General features: G+C 39.8%; 1 protein-coding gene across 1 annotated transcript; it reads left to right on the forward strand.

Moving 5' to 3' along the window:
- Positions 1–524: 524 nt before the first annotated feature.
- On the forward strand, positions 525–25,723 carry LOC122153927 (transmembrane protein 245-like). Its single transcript, XM_042797871.1, has 6 exons — positions 525–1,223; positions 12,347–12,464; positions 13,669–13,770; positions 14,676–14,783; positions 20,500–20,712; positions 25,479–25,723. The coding sequence occupies exons 1-6, from the start codon at positions 609–611 to the stop codon at positions 25,721–25,723; spliced, it is 1,401 nt and encodes a 466-aa protein (XP_042653805.1). The 5' UTR covers positions 525–608.
- Positions 25,724–26,091: the final 368 nt, after the last annotated feature.

Raw genomic sequence — 26,091 nt, forward strand, 5'->3', positions numbered from 1 at the left:
ACGACTACTTTTTCAGCGGGCCTAATTCCCAGTAAAAGCACCAGATGCTTCCTTGTTAAACATTTAATGCCAGAACTTGTTCAGACAAGGCAGGATTCTCCAGCTGGCCTAACCAGTCTTGCTCTCCGCCTTGCAATGACACTGCAAATTTCCAAGTATTTTCCGTTACCAGAGACTAAGCAGGGCCGGGAGAGCAGCGACAGGGCTGCGCTGCTGGGATGGGGAGGAGGACGTGAAGCAAGCCGGAGGGCTCCTTCGAGCTCCAGCTCCCGGCGGCCGCCTCCGGGAACAGCGAGGAAGGCGCTGGGCAGCCTCGCCCGGTGGCCGGGGCGGGCGGGCGGGAGGGAGGGAGGGATAAAGCGGGGCCCGGGCCAGCCCCGCGCCGCCCCGGCGGGGAGCGCTGCGGCCGGCGCTCCCGGGGCAGGACTACATTTCCCAGCACCCTTCCCCGCCGGCAACTCCCCTCCTTCCCCCGCCGGGCTGGGCGCACGTCCGTGCCCGGGGCCGCGCCGCAGCCCCCGGCCGCCTCCCCGCGCCCTCCCCTGAGGGCGGCGGCGGCGGGCGGAGCCGCGGCCGTGGCGGGCGCCGCGCGGGAGGGGGCGGGCGCCATGGCTGACAGCGGAGAGACCCCGGCGGCTCCGGCCGCGGCCCCTCCGGGCTCGCCGGCGCAGAAGCGGCGGCCGGGCGGCTCCCCCGGCGGCGGGGCGGAGGGCGCGGCGGCCATGCCGCGGCTGCCGCTGGGCGGCCCGGGTGGGGCGGCGGGGGTGTCGCTGCCGCGGCTGGAGAAGCCGATCAAGCAGGCCTTCTACAACACCGGCGCGCTGCTGTTCGCGGGGCTGTGCTGCGGCGCCGCCGTCCTGGTCTACTTCATCCTGGAGGCCTTCCTGCGGCCGCTGCTCTGGGCTGTGCTCTGCGGCACCTTCCTGCACCCCTTCAAGAGCTCCCTGACGGCGCTGGGCCGCCGCTGGCTCGGCCGCCTGCACCGCTCCCGCACGCCCGTCCTGCTGGCCGCCCTCCTCCTCCCCATCTGCTTCGCCAACTACGGGGTGGAGGCGCTGGGCGAGCAGGTGCTGCGGCGGCGGCGGCTCCTGCTGCTGCTGGGCGCCGGGGGGCCGCTGCTCTACGGGCTCTACTGCCTGGGAAGCTCCCTGGGCGTGCAGGTGCTGCTGGCCCAGGCCGCCCGCCTCATCTGCCAGGGGCTGGACTACTTCAGCAGTCAGTGGGTGAGCGCCCGCCTCGGGCGGGAGGGGGTTTCGGGGGGGGGGGGGGGGGGGCGGCGCGGACCCCCCGGGCCCGCCGCCGAGGGCCGGGACGCGGCCCTCGCCTCCCGCCCTGCCCGCCCCGCCGTTGGGCCGCCCGGGGGACGGTTGCGGCGCCGGCCGCCATCTCACTTGTTGCGCGGCGGCGGGCGGGCGGGCGGGGGTTGGGGGGGGGGGGCCGGGGCAGGCTTAAAGACCCAGGCGGTTCCAATCGGCAGGCGCCTGTTTGAAGTTGCCGCAGCCTTTTATTTATTTTTTTTTTTTTTTTTTTCTTTTCTTTTCTTTTGGTACGCTAAAGGAGACAGAAGCTCTCCTCGCCGCGCGCGGGTGGGACCGCCGCCGCGGCAGCGCCAGGGATGCCCGCGCACACACACAAACCGCGGGCAAACCTCCCTCCCCTATAAAGCCCTGTGTAAAAACAGCTTTAAAAGAAACTCCCGCGTTACAGCCCGCGGGGTGGAGGGGTGTTCGGTGTAAAATCATGTGGGTGCAGCAGAGGCAGATACGTTTTCTCTGTCGATATTTCGGGTCCGTGTAGTTTAGTCATGCCCCAGTTTTGAGATGCTGTGAAGTCTGAGGTAATTCAGTCGAGGTCTTGGGCAAACGTCGGCTCTGTTGAGCTGTGAGATAAGCTTTAAGTGTTGTGAAATAGCAGTTCAGCTCTGAAAGCGACTTGGGGAGGGAGGAAGGCATTTTAAAACTTGTTTCTCGGTGTACTGATTTTGGTTTTTTTCCCCCCTTTCTTAAAGTATCAGATGGTGCAAACACACTTTGAAGGTTAAAAAGTAAAGCTGTTTATCTCACAAATTTTACTTACGGTAATAAAGATTCTGGGTGTTTACTTTTCTCTGTCTTGTCTTCAGTCAGTAGACTATTTAAGAACTGGCAGAACTCCTTTTCACTTTGTTAGTTGTAACTGAAAATGGAAGAAATGCTGCATATCTGAAGTAAATGGATAGGTGAAAGCACAGAAGATCACTGAGTTGTACTGTTATTGAATACTGATGTACGATTAGCATGCTCAGATTGCTTAACGTAAGAGTCTTTTTTTTAAGCTGCTCTAGTTTTATAAACAAGCTAAACAACACAGCAAAGTGGAAAATGACATACACAGTTGGTTTAATGGGCATAGACAGATAAAGCTGATGTTCTTAGGTGGGGAAGAGAGAGAAACTGTCAAGAAAAAAAAACAACTCGATCGAGGTTGTCTAGGCTTCTCATTTTGAATTACACATGTTCTTTGAACACTAGTTTTAATCCTTTGGCGGATCTGGTGCATGCAGATATCTCAAATGCAACTTTGGAGGTGCATACCAGAAATAAAACAGTAATAGTTCTCCTGAATGTACTGACAAAGGATATTTGGAGCTATTTCTAGTGTGAATACAATGGAATAGAAAATGTGTTTTGTCTCTTGAAGGTAAACATTGGAAGAAGAGATTTTCTTGGCTTTTTATTCTGACATGTTGGCATACTCTGGAAGATGTCAGGGGAGACGTGCTTCTGGTCTGTTTTGTTCTCAGAAGTATAATTAAGACTGAGTAGACAGAGACACTGTTTTTATGAAGAAGCAAGATAGAGCCACCTTTACTTTCAGCTGAGTGGTGGAAGAATGTAGTGCCTTGGTGCTGATGGGAAGTTTTGATTAGTTGCCACACAGTTTACTTGGTAAGCTCAAGACTTTCCTTTGCATTAGCCTACCCATTTTTTTTTTTAACAAATCAGTGATGTTGCTACACTGACTTGACTAAGTCCGGTTAAGTCTGGTCCTTTATTCAAACTTGGTTCTTTAAGCTGTGCTTGCTTATACTGGGTGGAGTGTATATGTGTGTGTATGTATATATATATATATCTATATATGGGTACTAAAGGAAGTTGCACTGATTTAACCTCACACCAATGGTTGTAATGCACTGCTGGATGTCTGTGTATGCTCGGTGCAATTTTGTTTATCAGTGTCTGATACTTTTGTTTCGGACCAGTGTTTCTGATATGACACTGTGGTTGTTGGAGTGCTGTAAGATTTTAATCAGGCAAAAGATAGTAAGCTCCCAGAACTCTTCTGACTTGAGTTCTTTGAGAAGATTTTGGGTTCGTGTCACCGTAACTGACCATGGACTTCCTTAAGCAAACCAATTGCTGTAGCTTACTAAGCAAGCTGCCCATGACTCTTTCTGGGGCCCTCTATGAGAAAGAAACTGTAGGATTTCCCATTGTAAACAACCTCAACTCAGCCTGGCATCATCACTTTACAGTGTTTTCCTGTTCCAGTTTCTTGAATTTTGCTGTTACCTGATTTATATTATCCGAGAGCTGTAGCAGGATAACTTCAGTTTATCCATGCTGCTGAGAAGCCTTGAGCTGGATCAGTTAACAGTATCTGCTTTAACTTCGTTTAAGCATTTTAAAGCCGTTTAATTGCTGTGCTATATTGCAAGACTCTGTTTGCACATGTATAGTCTGCTTGCTAGCTGCACAGGAATTCTGGATATTACAAGTCACTTTGCTCCATTGTACTGTTCTTCTCTGGGATCTGAATACTCCACAGTTCCTTCTGTATATTATCTTTCATGAAGATTACAACCATTTTTGTTTGTAGATGCTCTGTGTGATAAGCAAAAGTAATGGTAATTTAATTTCTTGCAGAGTTTCTTTTAGCAGCCCACTAAGCCAATCTAGATTTCTGTATTTTTTTGTTATTTTGATATGGAATAACTTAATCAGCATAAAATAAGTAAATTTTCTGCTTAGACAGCAAGGAATATTTTCTTGCCATGAATAGGATATATAATTTTTAGCATAATTGATGAGCAAGCATGTCTCATTTTAAGTGTGAGACTAGTATCTGGATAGCGTAGTACATTTGTTTATGGTAATTTTAATCTTGTGAACTATGAATGTTTGTGCTCCAGCCACCAACAGTCTTTGCCTTGGGCTGCAAAGGTGTTCAGTGTAGTTATTCTTATTTGGAGAAACCCCTTCCTGGAAGACCCTGCTGCTTACGGAGAACAACAACATGCATGATTGTCTTCTCCTTTTCTAATTCCCTCTGTTGTGCTAGAGAAGTGAGGGGATGCCTATCGTTAGAATTTGACTGAGAACGATTATGGGGTTTTGGGATACCAATTCAATGTTCTCTTAACTAATGGTATGTTTATGGTATCTATTAGCCCATGGTACGGTGAGAGAAATTCTCTTAAGTTCCAGAAAAAAAGTATTCTCCGAATGCAGCAATTGCATATAATAATGACATAGTAATTTCTATCTTGGCACCAGTACGTTACAGAGCTTTCTTGTACTGTTGTCCTCCAGTCTGGGAATGACATTCATGGTGTTGAATAGCGAAGATCTGGAAATATTCCTGGCTACATTCTTGTCTGTGGCTTTTAAGTCACACCTGCAATTTGAATTAGGAATCCTAGATATTTCCATGATAGGACTGTTTGATAGATGACTGCAAATCACTGCATTTGAAGAACAAGTCCAAGATCTTAGGCTGGTCTGCAAGCGTCTTGTTCTCGCCGTCTCCTTTTATTTGCCTTTGTGCTTTACAGTTCCTGCATCATTGTTGAAGAAGCTTTCTCAAGAAAAGTAGTGGGCTGCTGGGCCTTAAAGATGGGAGCTGGTTATAAATTCCAGATGACTTCCTTGCTCTGGCTCCAGCCTTCTTGATGGGTTTTTTGCAGAAGTCTTGAGTAGAGGACATACATGCTACATGAAATTCAGTTACTTATAATAGGGAAGGGGAGTGTTTTTCTGTATCTCTGTTTTTTTTGAAAAGTCCCATAGTGGACTGAATATACCCTTACATGTTTATATTCTGTGGCAATTTCAGCACGGTTACTCTTGCAGTTAGTATACCTTCTGAAGTCTAATCTTGGACTGCCTTGTCCTAGTTTTGTAGGAAGTATGCTTGTATCCAGCACTGTATCTAAGGTACAGGAAATTCTTCTGCTTTGTGGCAGAAGTTCAGACTACTTTAGGCTGGCTTTTTACACTTACAGTAATATACAGGAAATGCCAGCTATTGGTTGTATTTTTCTTTTTTTTTTTTTTTTCCCCAGCAGGATTCATATGCTCATATTTATTTAGAAAATAGTTAGTTTGTAGACTCCAACAGATGATACGGATCGTATAGCTGCTCTACATTGACTCTGAAGTACATCTTAGTAAATTAAATCTGATATAATTGGTGGAGTTCTGTGGAGTGAAATTGGTTACAGGGCTGTCAAAGTCTTTTTCCCATGGCCAGTAGTTCTTCCTTGGTTTGTCACAAGTTATTGGTCAGGGTCAGAACTGTGTATTCATGCGTATGGGCATCAGTGTATTTTTATATTTCTGTACTAGGGACATCTCATTTTGTTCTAGTGGTTAGCATGCAGTTAGATGTCCTAGTCAATCCTTTCCTCACTACAGTGCTGGGCAAATCTAGAAACACCATTTGCCACGACCACTGCATTGGAATATTTTCAAGGTAGGTGTTGTCTGTTTTGGCCGACTGACTGTCTGCTCCCCATCAGGGAAGCTATCGAAGATATCCACCAGGGAAACCTCCATTTGTGTTGGCATTAGATGTCAACAGCCCCTAAAGTAACCCTTTCAGACTGAAATTTTCAAACATGCTTCTTGGCAGACATTTTGGGTCACAGGTTCTAAGATGCTTGGCTTCCACAGTGCTATTGGATATCACTTGTGGAGGCAAAAAAGCATCTACATTTTGCCAAGTGCACCTGATGGGGCAGTTTCTCTTCTAGCAAGGGAAAGGGTTAAATTTGACTATAATGTTGGAAGAACTACAAATGAGAAAAACACAGTTCTGATTTTTGAGTTGCATATAATTCCTATTTTTTGAGTGTTTCAGATAGGATTTTTTTTTGTTTGTTTGTTTGTTTGTTTCCTCCCTCCTTACTTTCTTAGAGGTGGCTTTTCTAAAACTTGCCCAGCATAAAAAAAAAAACATATCTGAAAAAGGACTTCTGCTGTTAATAATAATATTTTCATTATTTGGTATTGTGATTTATAAATCATACAGCCAGGTGCTGACTGTAAACACACACACCCTACCAAAACCACAGTTTTTGGGTTGTTTTCACAACTTGGTGGAGATCAACTGTGTAGAGACCACATGTGGCCTATTTAGAAACAGGATAGGGAGGGACAGGGAGAGACTGAGTTGTTGATGGTGTTTTCTTTTCCAACCTTTGTTTTTTCCGTTCCAGACCCACCTTCAGTTTTGGGAGAGGCTGCTGTGAGGAACCTTTCTTGAAAAGGCTTCTGAGTTTGTTTAGATTTATGTGCATGAACTGCAGCCCCAGGCACTAAGCTGTCACCAGCCTCGAGCCTAATGATATATGCTACATAAAGTTAGGGTTTTTTTTGGTATTTATATGTATTATTTGAACACAATGATTTTTTTTTTTCCTATCACCTCTGAGAGGAATGCTTGTTATGGAACTGTCCAGCAAAATTTTAACTGAGCTGTCCATAATAAAGCAAGAAGGTGAAGAAGTTGCATGTGTTGGGGAGCCATCTCTTGTGAAAGCATCATCATGAAGCAAGTCAGAGGAGTGGTGCTCAGTCTGCAGGGAATTTGATGTACTCTGAAACCCCTCTTTTCACAAGTGAATTTTGAAGAGTTTGATTTCTGAAGAGTGTTTTTATTAATGGCGTTTCTCATAAATAACTTTTGTATTAAGGCAGGAAAAGTGAACTAAAGGAGGAGCGTTTTCAACATTCGTAGCTGCAGTCTTATGGACATCTTGGATGTAATGGATTTCCCTAAATTCACTGTGTATGAAATGTTTCAGAACACAATGAAAATACTTCCAACCTGTGTGTGGCAGTGTTGATTTTTATGGTCAGTTCCCCCTTGCTCCAGGTTTCTAGTTATAAGCTTGTACTTTTGTCCCTTCAAAAAGGGCTGGTCTTGTTAAACACCAGGCTTCTGTTTCACGTGGTTTAGCAGTCTGTCTGTAATAATGCCAAACGTATGTACATGGACATCTGTCACAGCTGAGGGTTCTAGAAGAAACGGAGCTGGTATGCTGTTCTAGTCCTTTGGGCCTAGGACAAGGAATAACCCAGCCTGTCAGGTTTATGCTTACTTAGGAAAAAAAATCAGGGTGTCATTTACCTGCTTAGGTAAAGACAGCTTCCTTAGTGAAGGGAAGAGGTGGTTGAGTTTGCTTTGAGGTGGGCAGTAGTATTATATGTGTGATTAGTTGGTTTTGTGTCTGTTTGACAAAGATTCTCCATGCTAAATGGAGGGCAGTTGTATTTTCTTCATTCTGCTAAACTCTGCACTTTGTGGGGTATTTCCTCTTGTGTACTGCGGAATATACAGTAAAGGTACATGGAAATAATTTTGGTTCTGAAAACTGGAATCAAAATGACATTTTCATAATGCCCCACCTGCCACTTCACCTTTTTTTTTGTTTAGAAAACCAGGTTCAAATGAACAGACAGAAAAACACTGTGATATTCATAGTGGCAAACACAGTTTGGCTTTTAGTGATGCATTTAATGCCTTGTGTCGCTTAATTTTTCAAGTCCAATGCTCTTCTGCTCAGCTTTTGTGGTAGGTTCATTTTCGTTCACCAGTCTGCATTGCCACTGAGGAGGAAGAGAAATAACGAACTGCTGTTAAAAAATAACTTCTTCAATCAGCTTCACTTAGTGCAGCACTGTTTTAAAAGTTTGCAAAAGTGCTATGTGAATGTTTGGTCAATGTTTTTAAGGATTTCCTGCTTTAAGAAAAACTAATAAAAATCTCTGTTTCCAAAAGAAAATTTTATATTTAAATGTTAAAGAGAAGTGGTGAGTTAGGACTTTTTTTTTTTTTTTTATCACAACCCTGACACAAACTGGAAAATAGTTTGATTTGGATCCATAGTTTCATCAAACAGCTTTAAGTATCTCAATTTTAAAAAAACGAACCAAACTGTAAAAACATTGCCATATGATTTCCATAGGGGAAAAGAGCAGCCTGGAAAAAGCCAACACTTTGAAATGGCAAAGGGAGAGGGGTAGAGCTACAACTAGAAAATGAAGAGTTGAAACACCATTTGGTAGGTCCTGACCTGTTAAGAACTGGAAACTTTTGGAAGATTGTCAGGATATACATCAAAAGAAGTAATGGTTATTCTAGTCAGTCTTCACTGTTGTGTTTTACCATGGGGTGGTTTACACAAAGCAGGTGGGAAATGTGTTGGCTGCTGGATGTGGAGTTGTTGGGGCAGCATCCCAAGGAAGACCGAGTGGTTGGGCAGCTTTGCTACCAGTGAGGAGCTGTTCTTGCTTCTCCCACTTCTGATACACGCTTCAGTTGCCCTGTTGTCAGTGCCTGTCTTATCTCTGTGATATAGCCTGTTTAGCTATAACTGAATTAGATTGTGAACTCTTGTTTTTTTTTTTTCCGGATGGTTTTTAATCAGCTTAGGGAGGTTGAGCTGGCTGGCTGAACGTTGAAGCTGGTGTGCAGAAGTGGGACTGGCTGACTGGCAGTGAGAGAGAATGAACTGCCACTTTCAGTAGCAGTGAGCTGTTAAATGAGCTCATCTGTAAAACCTCTCCCTCGGAGGTTAACTTGCTGCTAGGAAAAAAAAAGGGAGTGAACTGTGTAAATAAAGAATTATACTCTTCACTATAAATCAATATAAATGTTGTCATGACTTGAGTAAGAAAGAATTTGTTCTTGAAAAATGATGCTAAGGCCAGAAGAGTCTCTTGGATTTTCAAATTCTCTCAACTTTAACAGGGGCTGGAAACAGACTTTCAGTAACATTGGTGATACGATCATGCTGATAAATCCTAGACTTTCCAGCACTGAAATTTAAAAGAGAAATCAAAACAGTGAAGCAGATGCCTGAGCTTAGCATAAAAGCTGCATCTTTCTATGGTGTAATTTTGCCTCCAGTTGGCAATTTGAAGAGAACTGAAGCCCTTCAGGCTTGCCTAGACATGTCTAAATTGGCCTTTTAAATTTACTACTGTAACCCAGAAGTGGATGCTGAAATCTAAGAAGCTACACTGCAGTCTTACAGCTATTTATTTAGGGACGCATGTCTAAAGGCAAAACAACATTTTGTTCAATTTTTGAGGGGTGCTACAAAATGCAGAGGAGGTGTGAGAAATAAGGTCTTTGCTGTCTGTTCAGACAGTGAAGATAAGTGAGGGAAAGAAGAAGGAAAGCTTACAGGTTTAAACCATACTAAAATTGGGATATATGGGTGTTGTGCATGTCTGTAAATACTAATTGTGACTGAATAGGCATTTAAAATATCAGTACATGGTGAAAGTTAGGCATCTGCAACTGATTTCAGCTTGATAAATAGATAGTTTATGGTAGCTAATCCATTCTTCAGTATTTGAAGTGTGTGCATTAGTTACCTGGTTAGCTGTACATTCCTATAAATCGAACTTACAGGCATTTTGCTTTAGTATGGAATTTCTATCCATTCTAGTTTCAGTGCAATAATTACAGTATCTTAATTTGAATGAATGTAGACAGTAACTTTTATTCTCCATTTCCATGATGTGAGTTGATGAGCTGGACATGTAATAGTAAAGAGGCTATTAATATTCTCACACTCTTGTAGCCAAAACCTTTGTCAGGAAAACTGGGAAAAGTTATATAACATAGTTTTAAAGGGTTAAGAGGAGGAAAAAAAAAAAAAAGGTAGGCTGTTGCCAAGTTAGTATGGGATGAAATCCTAGTCCATGCCAATTTAAGTTAATTTGCTTTGTCAGTTGCTTTCAGCTGTGAATTGTTGGAAGTAGGCTACCCTGGTTCCCATGCAGTATATTTCTTGCAGCGTAGGGAACTGCTTGGCCATAACGTTAATCGTTAAAGAACTGATTACTCTATGGTGTCACTGAAATGAAAACTCTTGGACCAGTCAGTTGACTACACAGGTTTTTTACAGGGCTTCAGTATTGTTATTGTTTGATCTCTGAAACAAGATGACTTGTTTGTTTTAAAATTAGCTATTTCTTTTTATTCAATAGAAATAAGGAATAATTTTACTTGGATCATTTGCTAAGCTCTTATAAATGAGAATTGATGAATTATTGTAACCTACAACATTTTTGAATACCTAAACCCTGAATTGCTAGCTAGCTAGTCAGCTACACGGATGGCTAAAAGCAGTGCAACATGTTTCGCTTTGTTGGCTGTTAAACATAGACTTATGCCCTGTTAGCCCTCCTACTTTTGGCATATTTTTAATCAGGAAGTTTAATTTATTGAATTTACTGAGTTTCCTATTTGTAATTTATCATTAAATTTAACAGCTTAAGAGAAAAAATGGCATGATGCTAGAACATTTATCATGCAAAGATGCTGTGTGTTTGATGTTAGGGAGTATCTTCATGCTGGGCTATCTCTTGCAATTACAGTTGTGCTGTAATATACCTTGTGAGTGAATTTGTTGTGAATCTGTGTTGTTAAAGGAGTGCTGCCGCGTATTTCAGATGAAATTTGGGGGGGGGATTTGTTTATGACTTTAGCCTTGATGTCTAACAGTTGTGCTAGTTTTAGCCATTTGTCTTGAGTCCACATTTGGCCATAGCGTTGCACAGCTCTGATCCAAAGCTATAGATAGCAGTGAAAAGTTGGACTGATGAGCTTTGATGAGAAAGATCAATATGAAAACATTTCTTCACATTTCTTGAGCACTTTTAACTTACCTTGTGTGTGTGAGCGTTCCCTCTGAAGTTAACAGGGTCCATCACTGTTTGTCTGCTGTATTCAGTACAATTAAAATTTTCTCTACACCAGTTAGGTACGTGAGAGTAGTCACACAGATCTGCTTTTCACAGGGACAGTTGCCTCTTCAGTGTGAGTCATATAGTGCAAAGGAAAGAGGTGAAAGCTCTTGTGATGCGTTCTGTCCGATTGCTTGTTCTGTGTCTCTGCCAGTGCTTTCTTCTTACCAAGACGTCTGATTCAGTAAATACTGTTAATAGAAATTCTATTTAAACTTCATTGGGATTTATGGATTTATAAGTGTAAATTTGAAGGTGTCACTAGCTGGTTTTGGATAGGGAATGTTTGTTGCATTTGGGTCAGAAATATCTTTTTTTTTTTTTTTTTCATTAAGAATGCGACACTGAGTTTTTATTTTTATAGATTTTCATACTTTTTATTTCACATCTTCTGTTGAGTGGCAGCTTTTCACCTTCTGTTTCCTCTTCTGATTTCTGATCTTTTCAGCATTTTCAAGCATAAATTCTTCATCTCAAGATTCTTAATTAGCATTCTGTATTGTGATTTATCTGATGAGCAGAGTTGTAGAAGGTAGTTAAAAGCAGCAAAACTAAAATGCCCACATGTGTCTCTTGATACATTGTCACGGGCTTTTTTCTGTCTGTACTTGTCCTGGGTTTGAGTGAGTGGTGGGGTTTTTTGGTAGCAGGGGAGGGGGCTATAGGGGTGGCTTTCTGTGGCTGCTGATCAGGCTCAAAACACGACAGTCCTGTTTTTAGTTAAATATTTGATAAAATTACGTGTCACGAGTCATTTAAAGGCATGACAGTTTTGTGGACCAGCACTGTTGAGGAACAGCAGTTTTTGCTGTGCTTCTTAATGGCTGTATTTGGCTTAAAACCCTCCTTTATTTCTTTGATCTGGAACACAGGAGCTGGCAAGCTGCTCTGTGCTGGAAGGAATGGTGCTCTGCTGGCTCTGTCTCCCTGTGGCCCCGTTTCAGTTAGGTTCTCACCTTTCAGTAGTAATTACAGAATAATTGCTTGGTCTCATGTGCAAAACCATCAAGACCTTCAGGGTTTGTGTTCAGCAAGGCACATATAAGCCCTGCCATTAGGACCATACTGAGGGCAGACCAAAGGCACGTCTAGCCTGCCCTTACAGTTTGCATAAACTTTACATTGCTCTTACATGGAGCAAAACCTCCTGTAATTAACTGAAAGTGCTGAAATGTAGGCTTCTTAAAGAATTAGAACCTGGCTTCAGTTCTCTTGATATGGCAGTTAAGGGTACATGCATATGTGTGCATACATGCACATCAAAATATAGCTGTATTGTACTTGTGTATGTATACATACCTGTGTGTATCTTTTTCTTAAAGATCTGGACGTTGGTGGTTGGTTACCTGTTGATGGTTTCATTCAAGTGGAATATAAGCACTGAACGTTACTTAAAAGCAATCTCTGTCCCTGTCTGGATTATGCTGCTCTTTCATTTAGGTGAGTAACAAGGATTTATTATTCTAATGTGTCTGCGGGGATTCTGTTGTCTTGCAAACAAAGCTACTCGCTTGCTTTTCCTCTAAATCTTTGCAATGGAGTCTTAGCTGGAGTGTAGGCTGTTTTCTCTGCTCAGTAATTCTAGCTGCATGTGGCCAGCAGGAAGCATTGGAGTAGGGAGTGGGAAAGCATCAAGATGCTGAGCAACATGTGTCTTCCACTCCTCCTGCCCGGTTTGTACTTCCCATGGTTTTCCCTTATTTGGCTCGCGGACCTCGTACTTATTCCTTGACAGTGAGGAAGGCCTGGGGTCACATGTGGGTGGATTTAGACTTCCACTTGTGGTGATTTTTAATATTATTATTTTATTGAGAGCCTGTTATTAACCAAGGCCGAAGCTGTAAAATGAATGTAGTAGTAGTCTTAGAAACAAAAAAAATGTTACGGTATCAACAATATCAGATAAATTTGCCAGTAATCTATGTAATCTGTTAATACAAATATAAGAATATAGTAATCTATTAGTATTAGATTTATATTACATACTTAATATAACAGATTATCAGCTTGTATTAGCATATCAGAATTTATGGTGGAAGTATCATGCAAGTAGCAGAAGACTGTACTGATGGAATGTTTCACAGCAAACTTCATTATATACGTTGCTTTAGCTGTGGGTTTCAAGGATTGTTCTGACCACATGGGGACACTTCCCTGAGGTTTTAAAGATACACATAATCGCTTTGCATTTGATTGCATTTTATCAGTCTTGTATATGCTGGAAGTACTAGCTGAGAAGCCAAACCCCGAGAAGGCACTTCTTGATGCCACTCTGTGGAGATGTAACATAAATACAGATTTTGGGGAGAGGAGGGGACTTCATTTGCCTCTGGTATCTAAAATGCTTTTATTCTGTGTGTATTGTAATGTAATTTTGCATGTTGTTTTTAATAATTGTTCTATCAGCATAAAGTCACTGAAGTTAGGAACAGTAACAACTTGGTTTATTAATTGAGAAACTTGTTCACCTGTGTTTACATTCACAGAAGGGAAGAATAGAAGAAAACTTGTTTGCTTTATGACACTTACTAGTTTCTGCCCAGATTGTTCTTGGCTGATGTGGTGCCTTTCTTGGTTTTGCTAAATGTGGAGTTTATTAATGGTGTCATTTTTCTTGTGAAAAAAAAAACCCTGTATCTTTCAGCTTCTGTGGCAGGTTCCTGGAGAATTCCCGTGTTTCTGGTTGTAGTTGTTCTGATGACCGTAGGCATGTTGCATGAACAGCAGAATGGAAAGGAGTCTTCTGGTGAGGAATGAGTCACTATTTCTTTTATTGTTGAAGGCAAAAGTTCTGTAAAGTCAAGTGAAAGAATCTGGATCATATTACTGTAGAATCAATACCGTACGGATTGCAAGAATTTACTAATAGATTTTTAGTATGTTTGTTTCAAAGTGGTTTGCTCATGCTGAACTGAATCTCTGATTCTTTACAGAAAATCATTACACTGGACTGATGTTTCTTTTCCATAGCAAAGTAGTGACTCTCATTATCAAGCCCGAAGAAGGCCCAGGAAATTTGAAATAAGAGGTTAATTTTGAAAGAAATAAGCAATATGGGCTTAGTAGCTCCTCTAATATTGAGTATGAGATAAACTGAGACAACTCCATCCAGCAAATTTCTTATATCCAGTCATTTGTTTTTAAAATACCAGTTTCCTAAAACTATGGTTTGAGTTTAGGCTTTCAGAAAAATAGGATTTGCCTATTTTAAGTCAATTTTGCATAAAAGCAAATGTCAGGTGTGCCTTTCCTGGTACTAGCTGTATGATTATTTTTGGGAAACTTTTTTCCTGTCACACTGTTTTATGTTTCTTAAAAGTTGTCACTGAATAGTAAAATTGATTATTTGGTATAAAGAGTTTTAGATTCATCAGACTGCCAGCAACTGCAAATTACTTGGTTGGTAGCAGTTCATTAGCAAGGATAGTGCTAAGCAAATAGGTAGCTTTGTGGTTTTGGCTCCAGGTGTATTGTAATACTAAAATTAGTAGCACTCATTCTGTTTGATTGTGTTGACTACATACAATACCTACTAGAAATTAACAGTGCCTACCCATATAATTTCTGTTGCTTGACAGCTTTGGTGAGTATCAGCAAACAAATAAAACATTCTAAATATTCTTTACTTACATACACATACGTATTTTACAGGGGCAGAGCTTCCTGGTCAGATGATTTCCATTGCAGCTTCGACAATTGCCATGGCAATTTCAATGACAGAAGATGAGTCCAATAATGAACGTTCCTCACAACCCTCAGGTGACTGAATACTCTGTAAGAAACATTTGAATTTGCTCTAAAGGCATGAAATTGGAGGGAATTGAGAACAAATTTCAGAATAGTTCCTGTCCTTTTTATTCAGTTCAAAATAGCACGTTCATACTTACCATGTGAAACAGAATTATTTGTTTTTTAAAAATGTTAGGACAACAAAAATATAAAAGCTATCTTGCAAGTGATAGTTTACATTGCTGGCTGTACACTTAGAAGGCTTGACTAGAAGGGTGGTTTTTTTTTTTTTGTATGAGGGCATGGGGGTTTTTTTCATATTATTTATTACTAATTTTTTAAATTTTCCCTAGGCTTCTTTTGATTTATTGGCAGTTACAAGATATAAATGGATTTCTGGACCAGGTGCAGATGGACTGGAATAATTTTTGTCTACATCACTGTGATAAAAAACCTTTGTCCTCTGTCCTATGGCATGGTCAAAGTCTTTCCTATAGTGAGTTTACTTGGCATTGTAGCTCGAGTCGTGATACTTTCACTTGCAATAACACAACTAGAAATCTGTAAGAAATGGCTTGAAAAAGTTGCAAAGGTGTTTAGATGTCCATCACTGGTTTTTGACCCTTACCATCATTTTTCTGGATAGGCCTTTGATGGAATGCAGTACTGGAAAAATAAGCTATTGTGGAGGCCTATGGAGATTGAACAGTTCCATCCATTTCCCACAAGTAGACAAAACAGGTCATTCAACTTGACAGAATGTGAACTTCCAGAACTTCAGTTTGAAATTGGCTGTGTCTTAGAGTCATCTGCTTCAAGACAGTATGTTCTTAATATTGTCTGTAATGTGTAAAATGTGCTCCAGAGGAGGAAACATAGTGATTGTGCAGGAGAGAATGCTTTGAGCATGTGGCTTTAAAAACTTCTGTCTAAAGGCTACCATTTGTGAAACTAAAAAGTTACTTCAGCCACCAGCTGAAACAGTGTAGAACAAGCTCTTCAGAAATCTTATGGTGAAAAGTAAGCACACTTCCTGATTTTAAATATGTCAGTGTAAGCTGTAGTTGAAAACGCTCTTAATTTTTAAATATAAAAAGGGCAACTTGACACCTTATTCTTGACTTATCTTTGGTTTTACATTTTTACATGGCTATCATCAAAATAAATGTAGAACCCTATGGATATATGTCCCAAAATTTGAGAACAGAGCATCATGGTGACAGTTCACAGTTCTCTTATACTGCTGACTCTAACCTTCAATTTTGGAAATGAGCTGTTTCTTTTTTTTAGCTGGATTTTGAACATTTGGTCAAGCAATACTCTCTCAAAAATGTGCTGTGTAAGTGCTTGTGTTCTTTGTTCTTTTTTGGTTTTTTTTGCATTTTTTGGTGTGTTTTTTTCTTTAGACTTATCAGTTTTAATTTTTTTTCCTCTACATTAAGATAATTTTTTTTTTTTCCTGTTTTCAACTTGTAACCTCTCTTGGCCAAAAAAAAAAAACTGCAGCGGTTTAACAAAGGTGTCTTTTAGTGAATGTTTTTTTACTTATTTTCTTGAGACAGGTAACTAGGTGTTTCTCATCTTACACGTTCTGTTGTTGTTTTCCTTCACAGCAGGAAAAGAACAAATATGGAGTTTCCTGTTTGCTTCTAACAATAGTTCAAATAATTTTCCAACAATTTGTTGGGAATTGGCATTCTATTCAGAGACATGTTAAGCATCCTTTTGGTCATCTTTGGTTGGGATCGTCTCTGTGAGTGGTGATGAAACATTATTCTTTACAGCAAAAGGTTTTACTTACAGGTTTAAGGAACTACAACTCTTCTGGTTTTCCTTTGCAAGTGACTTTTAGATGTTTTGTTATCTTGCTTTGGAACTTGTAATGCAACAAACGTGTTTTATGAGAAGTGAAAGATTTTGATAGTTTCCACACCTTCAGCCTGGTGGATAGATGAGTTTGGGAGATCTTCCTTATATCTATTCTAAACATGTCAGTGGTTGTCAGGGTTGATTAACTCTCAGTAGCAATAATAATGCTTGTGCTGTATTTAATTATAGAACAATCAATGCTTCGTGTTTTTACTGTTCTCCTTATGCTTACATTTGTTCATGAAAAAAACAGGAGATGTAAGCTGTATTGATTTTATAGGTTTTTCTGAACACTCATGTTTTTCCTTAATTTGTTGTTGAATACTGGTGTTTAGTGTTGGGGGTGAGGAGTTTAATGATACCAGTGCAGGTGGTCTGGCTTGTCCTTTTAGGTGTCCCAAGAATGTCCAGAGTATACAGCCACAACTTAAGAAGCAGATACCACTGCAGCGTTTTGTTAGCTGCCTTGTAGGCAGGATTCGATTGTCTTGTTGGCTTTGAATATGACAGACACTGAATTCCTTCATTGTCGACATGACTCTTACCCTCCTTTTCACCCTGCACTTTTTGGTTTTCTCAAAAAAAAAAAATCTCTGAAATTTACTGAAAGATGTGGTTATTCATGAAGGGATACCTTCATCCTGTTTTCCTGAAATAATTTTTCATTAATAATAATAAAATCACTGTTTCATCTAACTCTGAAGATTTCTTTCTGATACTGACTGTGCTCCATAGACATACAGACATTTGCCCACCTGTTTATGCTGCTGTTCATTTTCTTTTTATTTAAGGAAAGGGGAGGAGAATAATTCAATATGTTATGCTCGCTAGAAGCTGACCTGACAGACAACAGTTGTGTAAAGAAAAGAACGTGACTTAAGACAGCCTGGAAAATTGATTTTTTTGTTGTTGTTCTTTTTACTATATTCAAATAAGTACCATGCATTCTGATTTTGCTAGAATCCTTTACTGGGTACTATATTAGCCATTTGGGAAACACTGTCATACTTTGATTAGTAGTTAGACGATAGAAGGCTGTTTTTCAGGTCTCATCTCTAAAAATAGCATGAAGCACACAAAATGGGGTTTTACAGACCCTGAAGTTAATCACAATCAATATTCTGATAGTTCTTTTTTCCTGTATGTGTTGACAAGGCACTCGTGCCTTGGTTTGCAGAGCATATCTTGACAACAAAATGTGACTTTTTTCATTTGCAAAGTTTGGTGGGATTTTTGGGAGGATCGACTTTTGTGAACGGACTTATGATACAGTCATCTGAATGGTAGTTCTGATGTGAAGGAGTCTGTATTTGTCATTGGGAGAATACTGGGTCATTGGCAGTGCCAGTTTAGTTTTGCCTAAAGTGTTGTGGAACTGCGTTCTGAAAAAGCTTTCTTGTCTTTAGATCCCCTAGGAGTTTTTAGTCTTTTTTTTTTTTTTTTTTCTTGGTCTTTTTTCTCCTTTTGATCTTTTGTCTTTTTTTTCCCTTTTTTTTTTCTTTTTTAATACTTTTTTTCCCCCATTCACTCTTTCCCTTCTGTGTTTTGCACATCTGTCTGCTCGTTAGTAGAGAAATGGCAAGAGAATGAGGCTGTTTAATTGATACTGGTCTTAACATTACTCTTGCTGTTACTTAATTAAGATTTTCTTCATTGCAAAAATATGTTGATCAAATTTTTCATTACCAAAAGAAGGAATATTCTTTTTTTCTTTCATAAAAGACTCTTACTAAGGGTTTTTGAGGCAAAAGTTTTTGATAACTTTAATCTTGAGGCATTGACTTCAGCATATTAAATTTCTTCATTTTTTCTATTTTGGAGTTTAGCTCTTCCTTCTCTTTGTTAAATATTTGAGTTTCTGCTTGTTGTCATGTTACTTCTTATTATATTAATTTTTGAGCAAAAAGGTAGGAAGAAAAGTGTTGAGTAAGTTGAATTGATAGGGGAGAATTCTCAATTATGGATAAACTGCTTTCAAATTTGTGTTCCTGTAGTGCATTGTAAGCTGGATCCATTTGTTTCAATTTGTACTCTTCTGCTTCATTAAAAATAGACTGAGAAGTACGGGGGAATGATAGACCCTCTATTTCTTATGACAAAACCACTTTTTTTTTTTAGGAAAACTTCTGTTTATGGGTAACTTTCCCGTTATGAAAAATTTACTCATGTCTTCTTCTCCAAAGTGTAGTTTTTATGATAGGGCTGGCCTTCATCCCTTTGAGACATGAGCTGATTTGCCAAGAAGCACTCCACCTGAAGCTTCTGCTGTGTTGAGCTCCATGCAGATTTCCTTCTTTCAGGTTGCATGCCATAATTCCTTTGGGAATATTCTGAAGTTCCACCAAGTGTGTTATGAGCAACCAGCTGATATTTCTGTCATCATCCCAGTGTCTATTAATTGGATGAATCAGTGGATCTGCATTACTGTATTAGTGTGATGGGGAAGTGTTTATAAGCTCTAAAAGTAGTTCCCCTTACTTGTAGAACACCAGTGCAGATTTCTACAACAGAAGAGCGTTCATCTGTTGTGTGAGGCTGCAGAGTTTGTCACTTACCACTACTGTACACGTATGACAAATTTGTCTTGTCTTTTTATACCTTCTAGCTGTCATGCTTTGGGCTAGGAATCGCTTAAGTGACACATTGCAGCTAAAACTGCATGTGTGAAACAACATGAGGTGTTTGACCGGTACAGGCATGTGGTATATTGTAATACAGTTTTTACAGCAGTTTTTCTTGGTGGGAGGGAAGTGGTTGGTGTTGATGTGACAGGTCCAGTAAGAGCTGTGTTCATTGCTTACCTGCTGCAGTATGCACCAACATAATAAGTTGCCTTTTATTCTTCAGCATAGAGTAACTTTTCAGATTTTCTTGAGTGTGTGTTCTTCCAGCCTGGCTACAAGGTTTTTCTCAGGTAATGGTGTGTGGGAAGTATGCATTTTGCCACCAGCATGAGGCCTCAATAAGAGTTAATACTGGTGTTCTCAGGGAGAGATTCTCCATACAGTGACTGAAGATGGATTTGATGTCACACATACTAGGCAGATTTACCAACTAAAAAAGTTAAATAAATGCATTAATATGTTCTCTAGACAAGAGTTTTAATTAGGACATGATATTTTTGCCTGAAATGATTATTTACTGTTTATTTATAAGTGCTTTTAACACATTGGTTCATATTTTTGAATTTAATTTCATGTTTACTAATGTACAAATGAGAGAATGACAACATTTGTTACCCACTAATTTATGTTTGCTGTTGTTACTAAAGTATGTTACACAAACAAGTAATTTAGAATCACAGTGTGAGTGCTATGTTTATAATGTGAATGTTCAGGAAAAGAAAAAGGTTAGTGAGAAATTTGTAAGATACGAGCTTTCTCTTCAATGTATGCTGTATTGTTTCATTTTGTTCAAATGAGCTTTGAGCAAATCTAAGATTTCTTTTTGAGTACTTGAGGTAAAGAGAAATCAAAGATCTCTTTTAGGACTTCAGATTTCTTTTAGGAGTGAATTACACTTTGTTTTTCAGAATTTTACAGGTCTTTGAGAAAATACGTTTGGCTTGTAATTTACCTGCAGTGACAGAAGGCCTCTTAGAGGCTGTAACATCTTTTCTTCTTTCCTGCTACCAGCACTGCTTGGCACAATGTTGCATGATGTGGGAAAGCTTACGCAGCCCTGTTGTAGCTTTTCAAAATTCAGATCAGTGTAAAGGCTGTCTCTGTCTTTTAGAGAAATAACAAACAAACAAAAAAAACACACAAAAACCCCCAACCAAAACAAAGGTTAATTTGGGACTAGGGAGCATATTCTGTTCCATGGTGAACATTAATGTGATAATTTCCATTTTTCTGTTTGCATTTGTTTGTTTTAGGAGCAACAGAAGGTGATCAGCCTCCACATGCTTCATCATCTTTCTCATCTTCTTCATCCTCTTCTGGAAGCAGACAAAGACCTGAGATTGGATCTTTTCTTAGAAAAAAGAAAACTAGTGATATTTACTTCGTTACACTTGTGTGGGCCATTGTCATTGTCCAGATCTGGCTAAATTTCTGGATTGTGCAGCTGTTGCCGGTGCCTTTTGCAGGTAATCATCCAATTATTAGAAACGTACATTAAATTATGACTTTGGATAGCCTTAGGCTTTGTGCTAAATAAAACAGAAGGAAAGGCTTGTATGAGTTGAATTTAGAACTTTTTCAAGACTTTTTGTTAAGACAAGATGTATTGTAGCTTCATATAGGAAAATTGATGTGCATTGTCTCTTATTGTGTAGTGGACAACTCTGTAAAATTGCTTTGTCTGACCGTTGTAGTTACCTGAAATAATTTAGTGTCATACCTTACATTGTAAGAATACTTCTGGTTTAGAGTACTTTGTTTTCCTTCCCTTGATGTCATGGCTTTCATGTTTTTACACCTATAGATAAAGATTTCACCTGTTACATATCAGTGAAGTGTAGCTCATAACTTTGAATTTTCATTAAAAATGGGTTGCTAGGCTCTGTGGACAAATCACAAGATAAATTTGATTCCAGTTCTAGCTCTGAGGTTAATTAGCTTTGTTGCTTCACATCTACATGCATCCGTTCTCTTATATATCAAGCAGGAACGGAATATTTATGGTAGCTATCTAAAGAGGATATTTTAAAACTGAATGCCACTCTTTGGAATACTCTTTCGAGGGGGGTGAATAGGGCAGATGGGAACTCTGGAAATATACACAAGCTACTATGAATCTGAAGGCATTTCCTCTCATTCCCTTACAGTAAACAAAGTGGGTTTCCTGATTTGTTTGGATTTTCTCTAAACTTCATTTAAAATGCTAATTTTCAGCATTTTAAAATGTATTTAACACTTAAAAGTAGCTATTTTCCCTTTTACCAAGTGTGGTGGTTTGGCCCCAGCTAGTGGCCAAGGACCCACAGAGCCAATCACTCTTTTCTTGCCTTCCAGTGTGGGCTCATCCATGATCTGCAGTCCCTTTTCGGAGGTACCAGCTCAAGTGCCTCCTTGTCCCTGGGCCACAGTCCCTTCAGGAGGTGTACCTGCTCTGGTGTGGGTCCTTTACCAGGCCATGGTCTTTCTGAGTCGTGTGCCTGCTCCACCATGGAGCACTTCTACTCCCTTGGCCCTTCTATTCCCTCTCTTCATCCCTCTGCTCCTTCTTCCTCTCTGTTCACTTATTCTCTCTGTGTTCCCGCCTTTTTTTCCCTCTCTAGTGTTTTCTGCCCTTTCTGAAATATATTTTTCAGGGAGGCAGCACACCTGTGCCTGATGGGCTCAGCTTTGGCCAGTGGTGAGTCCGTTGTGGAGCCAGCTGGAACCAACTGTATCTGGCTCAGGGCAGCCCCTGGTCTCTGCCCGTGGAGGCCACCCCGGTGGCCACACTGCTACCAAAACCTTGCAATTTATCTGGAAAACGTAACTGTGGGGCCATGCTTACAGGTGCCAGGGGCTGCGAACTCCGAGAGGCATGGTGAATGATAGGCATGGTGAAAGGAAGAGCTGCACGTTTGGCTGTGGTGCTGTAGCAGCAGCTAAAGGGTAGTACGATGGTCGGGCGTATAAATAGCTGAATACAGGGTAAGAGGAGGGAGGGGGTTGATTTTATTTCAGCGTAGCTGCTACAGGCAGCGTAGCTGCCCAGTTTTGGTGCCTGGGCATTATTGGAAATGGCAACGGCAGGTTTGATGTAGCTTATAAATCATAAAAATGATAAAGGGATTACAAAGTAAATTTTAGACTTACTAGAAGCAGAGCTTATGTGGCTTAATTTATTAAAAAGTCAAGGAGTGACTTAACCACTGGGGTGGGAGGGGAAATGGATGCAATGATTTTGTAGCTAGGCAAACAACAATGAAGCGTCTTAAGCTTGAACCAGGCAAATCTAGGTTGATGTGCACATCTATAACTGAAATGGATGAATACTGCTGCTGCCAGTCATTAGGTCTAAAATAGCTACCTGAACAATAAACTCAAGCCAAAATAGGAGTTAATTTTGAGAGTATTTGTGACTTCTTGCCTCAGCAATGACACTGCGCCATTAAGTGCTTTTTCATGTCATATAACTGAACATAGAACACTACAAAAATATTATGAAAAGGCAATATTAAAATTAACAGAGACAAGTTTAGAACAGTGGATCAAATTAAGCGTCAGAAGGTGAGTGGTGGTAACCTGGATTGTTAAAAGAGAGATGATGTTAAAAATACTTAGTAGTGGAAAATGGGAAGGCTTATAAAGCAAGTTTAAGGAGACTAAAAACTTTAAGCAGGTCTGAAACCTTAAGGAGAATGCTTCCAGTATATAAAATATTAAAATAAAATAACCACCAAAAAACTTACACGGAAAGGTGTTAATTTCACCAGAGTTCCTTATGTTGGTAGACAGGACTTACATGAAGTATATAGATTATTACAAATACCTTGGTACCACTAATGCTTTTCCTTGAATGCATTTGTATTTCTGTAGAATGAGATGCTCTTTTACAATTTCTTAATGTAGAGGTTGGAAAAATTATACCGTGATTATAAAATGAGAAGGTTAAAAAATGGCATTTGAATTCAAAAGCTAAGCAATAAACCAGGTTGTGAACACTTGTAGCATTTTGTTCAGTGAGGTGGGCCTGGGAATCCTCTATTGTCTCTTTTTAAGATCTTTCATTTACTTCCTTGCTTGTTCAGTTGCATCTTTTTTAATTCTGTTTTTGTCTTCAGGTTGTTTTCTGCTTCGTGGAAATGTGTGGAATTTCTTACTATGCAGCATTTCTCTTCTTTTGCTCACAACTTTCTAATAACAGTGTTCCTTTAGACTTTTCTCTCTTGTCTCTTTTTTAACCTAATATAATTACAACTGTGTTATTGACTGTAGCACCTCCTGACATCACCTCTGCAATGAGTGTACACTCAATTATTTTAGAAGACACTATTTAAGCACTTGTTTTTAAATAATAGCAAAAGGTTAGTATGCCAGTTCAGGTATGTGGTTCACCTTGGAAAATGCAGGTTTGACGTGTTTTGCTGAGAAGCAGTTTGTGTACTTACCATGAGTTGCACTTCATCATCTAAAACTTCAGCCTCTAAGTTAGGTGGTGGCACTTGCAGTGTATTTTCTCCTTTTTTTTTGTATGTTTGCCACATGATCTTTACTGGGAAAGATTATTATTCTTCTGGAGAATAAATCCCATGTTTGCCACAAGGTGGTACCAGAGGGTAAGTAAACCAACTGTTGGCAAATTGTTGGAGGAGCTCTCCGTGAACAGGAACCTAAACTATACAGGTTATAGGCTCTCGTGGAACTTTGATAAATGCCCTGTGGATATTAGAAGTTAACCTCTTTGGCTATGTATGTCGTTTTACACGTCTTCAAGTAGACAAAGAAGTAAATTTTTGAGGATGAGGGAATTACTGTGGTGTTGATGTATGACAGTAAATAATGAATCCAGTTTGGAAAATAGTGTTTCTTAATAAAAAAAAAAACCAACTTTATTAAAAGTACACTTGAATGTAGTGATAGGGATGTCAGTATCAAATGTTGCAATAAGTATTAAATAATTGGAAGAGCACTGCCAGCATTTTCACATAAAGTTATTTTACTGTGTAAGTAGAATTTCTAGCACCAGCTAATTTTTGATCTATGTGTGACATTCAGTTACTAAATTCTGTTTTTTTAAAAAAACTAGGGATAAATTAGGAGAATTATGTGATCCTCTTGCTAATAGTTTCACTTTGTTTTCCTTCAGAACCATAGTTTTCAGTATTTGGGGATGCAGCAGAATTTTGTTGGAGGTTTGTGTATCAGTAGTTCTTGGCAGGACTGGATTATAAGACCTTTCTGTTTGTTACTGCTACATAAAATAATTACAATCCTTTAAATCGATGTATCTTGTAATGATGTTTTTGTGACTGGTATGTTTGCATCAATACTAAAATTAGTTGTAATACAAATCTTTGTTTATAATGTGAATTAATTAACTCCTCTGTTCTGATGTTAATCTTCCAAAGCCACTAGCAAATTTACTCTCTTTTCTTCTTTTCAGTGGTGAAAAGATAAATAATTCGAGTGATGTAACATTTGGTTGAATGAAAAAAAAGTATCACAAATATTTCATTACTATTAAAGGTCTGTTAGCTTCCAAGGAAAGTTTTGTACGCATCATGCTTTTTTGCTTTTACATTCCTGATTGTGAAGATTCACAAGTTTTGTATGTATACTCAGGAAGTGCGGGAGGGCAGTGCCATGGCAGAATTGGAACCGTAAGCTTTACGAGAAAGTCTCTGGGCTTTATTTCATGGCAAGTAAATGGACACGAGCTTTTATTTCTGTAACTCTAGTGCTAGACATTTCTAGTGTTGAAGCTCTTTATTTTCCAGTCGATACATGTTAGGAGTGTTGGAGAAAAGCTGTTTGTGGTAGCAAATTGCTTCTTTTTTGGTCTAAAATGTAAGAATTTGGGCTGAAAATTTACATATATCACACTGTTAAGTTCTGAATGTGGTATTTTATGTGTAGTCATCTGGCATGGTGTATATGTGAAGATGTGATAAATTCACTGGAATCATGGAATGTTACCTGCTTATCCCAGGCCTTGCTCAAGGCTCTTAGCTGCATAACTGGGTAGTGCACAGGCACCTTTCTTCTGCTGGCATCTAAATTCCATGTGGATAAGCATGGCTGTAAAGCAAGTTGAGGAGATTAGTACTAAAACCACTTGAAAATTCTGAAAGTGATTTCTAATGGAAAATAAACCTCAATCTTTCTTTTTCGTAGGTCTTTCAGAGTGGAATAGATGCGTAGTGTTGTGGTACTCCTCTGAAATCTCTAATATTTAATTTCCTTCTTGTGGTTCCAGTTTGGGCAGTTAAAAAACTTGTGGTTCATTTTGGAGTTTTGAACTTCATGGCAAACCATTGCAAAAGTTGGTGGCAACTTGTTGAAAATTTTGTGAAGGAACGTCAGGAAGCTCTTGCTCCACGGCCCATCAGAGGGCTTGGAAGAGTCGTGCTAAAGCTTGACAGTAAGGTATTTCTACTTATCTCCTTAAGCAACATGACAGTTTGTTTTATTTTCTGTTCACTGTATGCTGAGACGCTTTAATTCTGAAATAAACGTCTGTCACTAATGGACATGTCTCTCATGTAAAAATGTATCTGTTTTATGGTGTATTTTAAACCATGTCTCTTCTGTCACTATTCACACTTAAGCACACATTTAAACTTTGTTAAGTGATTACATGCAAAGCTTGACAGAAGGAACTTTTAAAATGTTGAGTTAGCTTTAGAAGATTCCTTATCCAAGTAAGGCTAACCTCATGGTTCAGTCACCTTACCCGATTACGAAGATTTTGAAGTCAAATGTAATGAGCTTTGATCTGAAAAGGTGTTCCTACTTCTGTTGTGAAAACTTAATTTAAAAAGCAGCCCGCTTTATTCTGTAAGTAGGGCCTGATCTAGTTCAAACACGTT

Source organism: Tyto alba, unplaced genomic scaffold, assembly GCF_018691265.1.
Source record: "Tyto alba isolate M040663 unplaced genomic scaffold, T.alba_DEE_v4.0 Super-Scaffold_27, whole genome shotgun sequence".
In the NCBI taxonomy this organism is placed as follows: Eukaryota; Metazoa; Chordata; class Aves; order Strigiformes; family Tytonidae; genus Tyto; species Tyto alba.

Bases quoted from the DNA above. Each gene is read 5' to 3' on its own strand.
- LOC122153927 (XM_042797871.1), top strand. From the start codon at position 609: ATGGCTGACAGCGGAGAGACCCCGGCGGCTCCGGCCGCGGCCCCTCCG. The intron at 14,784-20,499 runs GTGACTGAATAC...TGTTTGTTTTAG, and splicing joins ACGTTCCTCACAACCCTCAG to GAGCAACAGAAGGTGATCAG. The intron at 20,713-25,478 runs GTAATCATCCAA...TTGTGGTTCCAG, and splicing joins GTTGCCGGTGCCTTTTGCAG to TTTGGGCAGTTAAAAAACTT.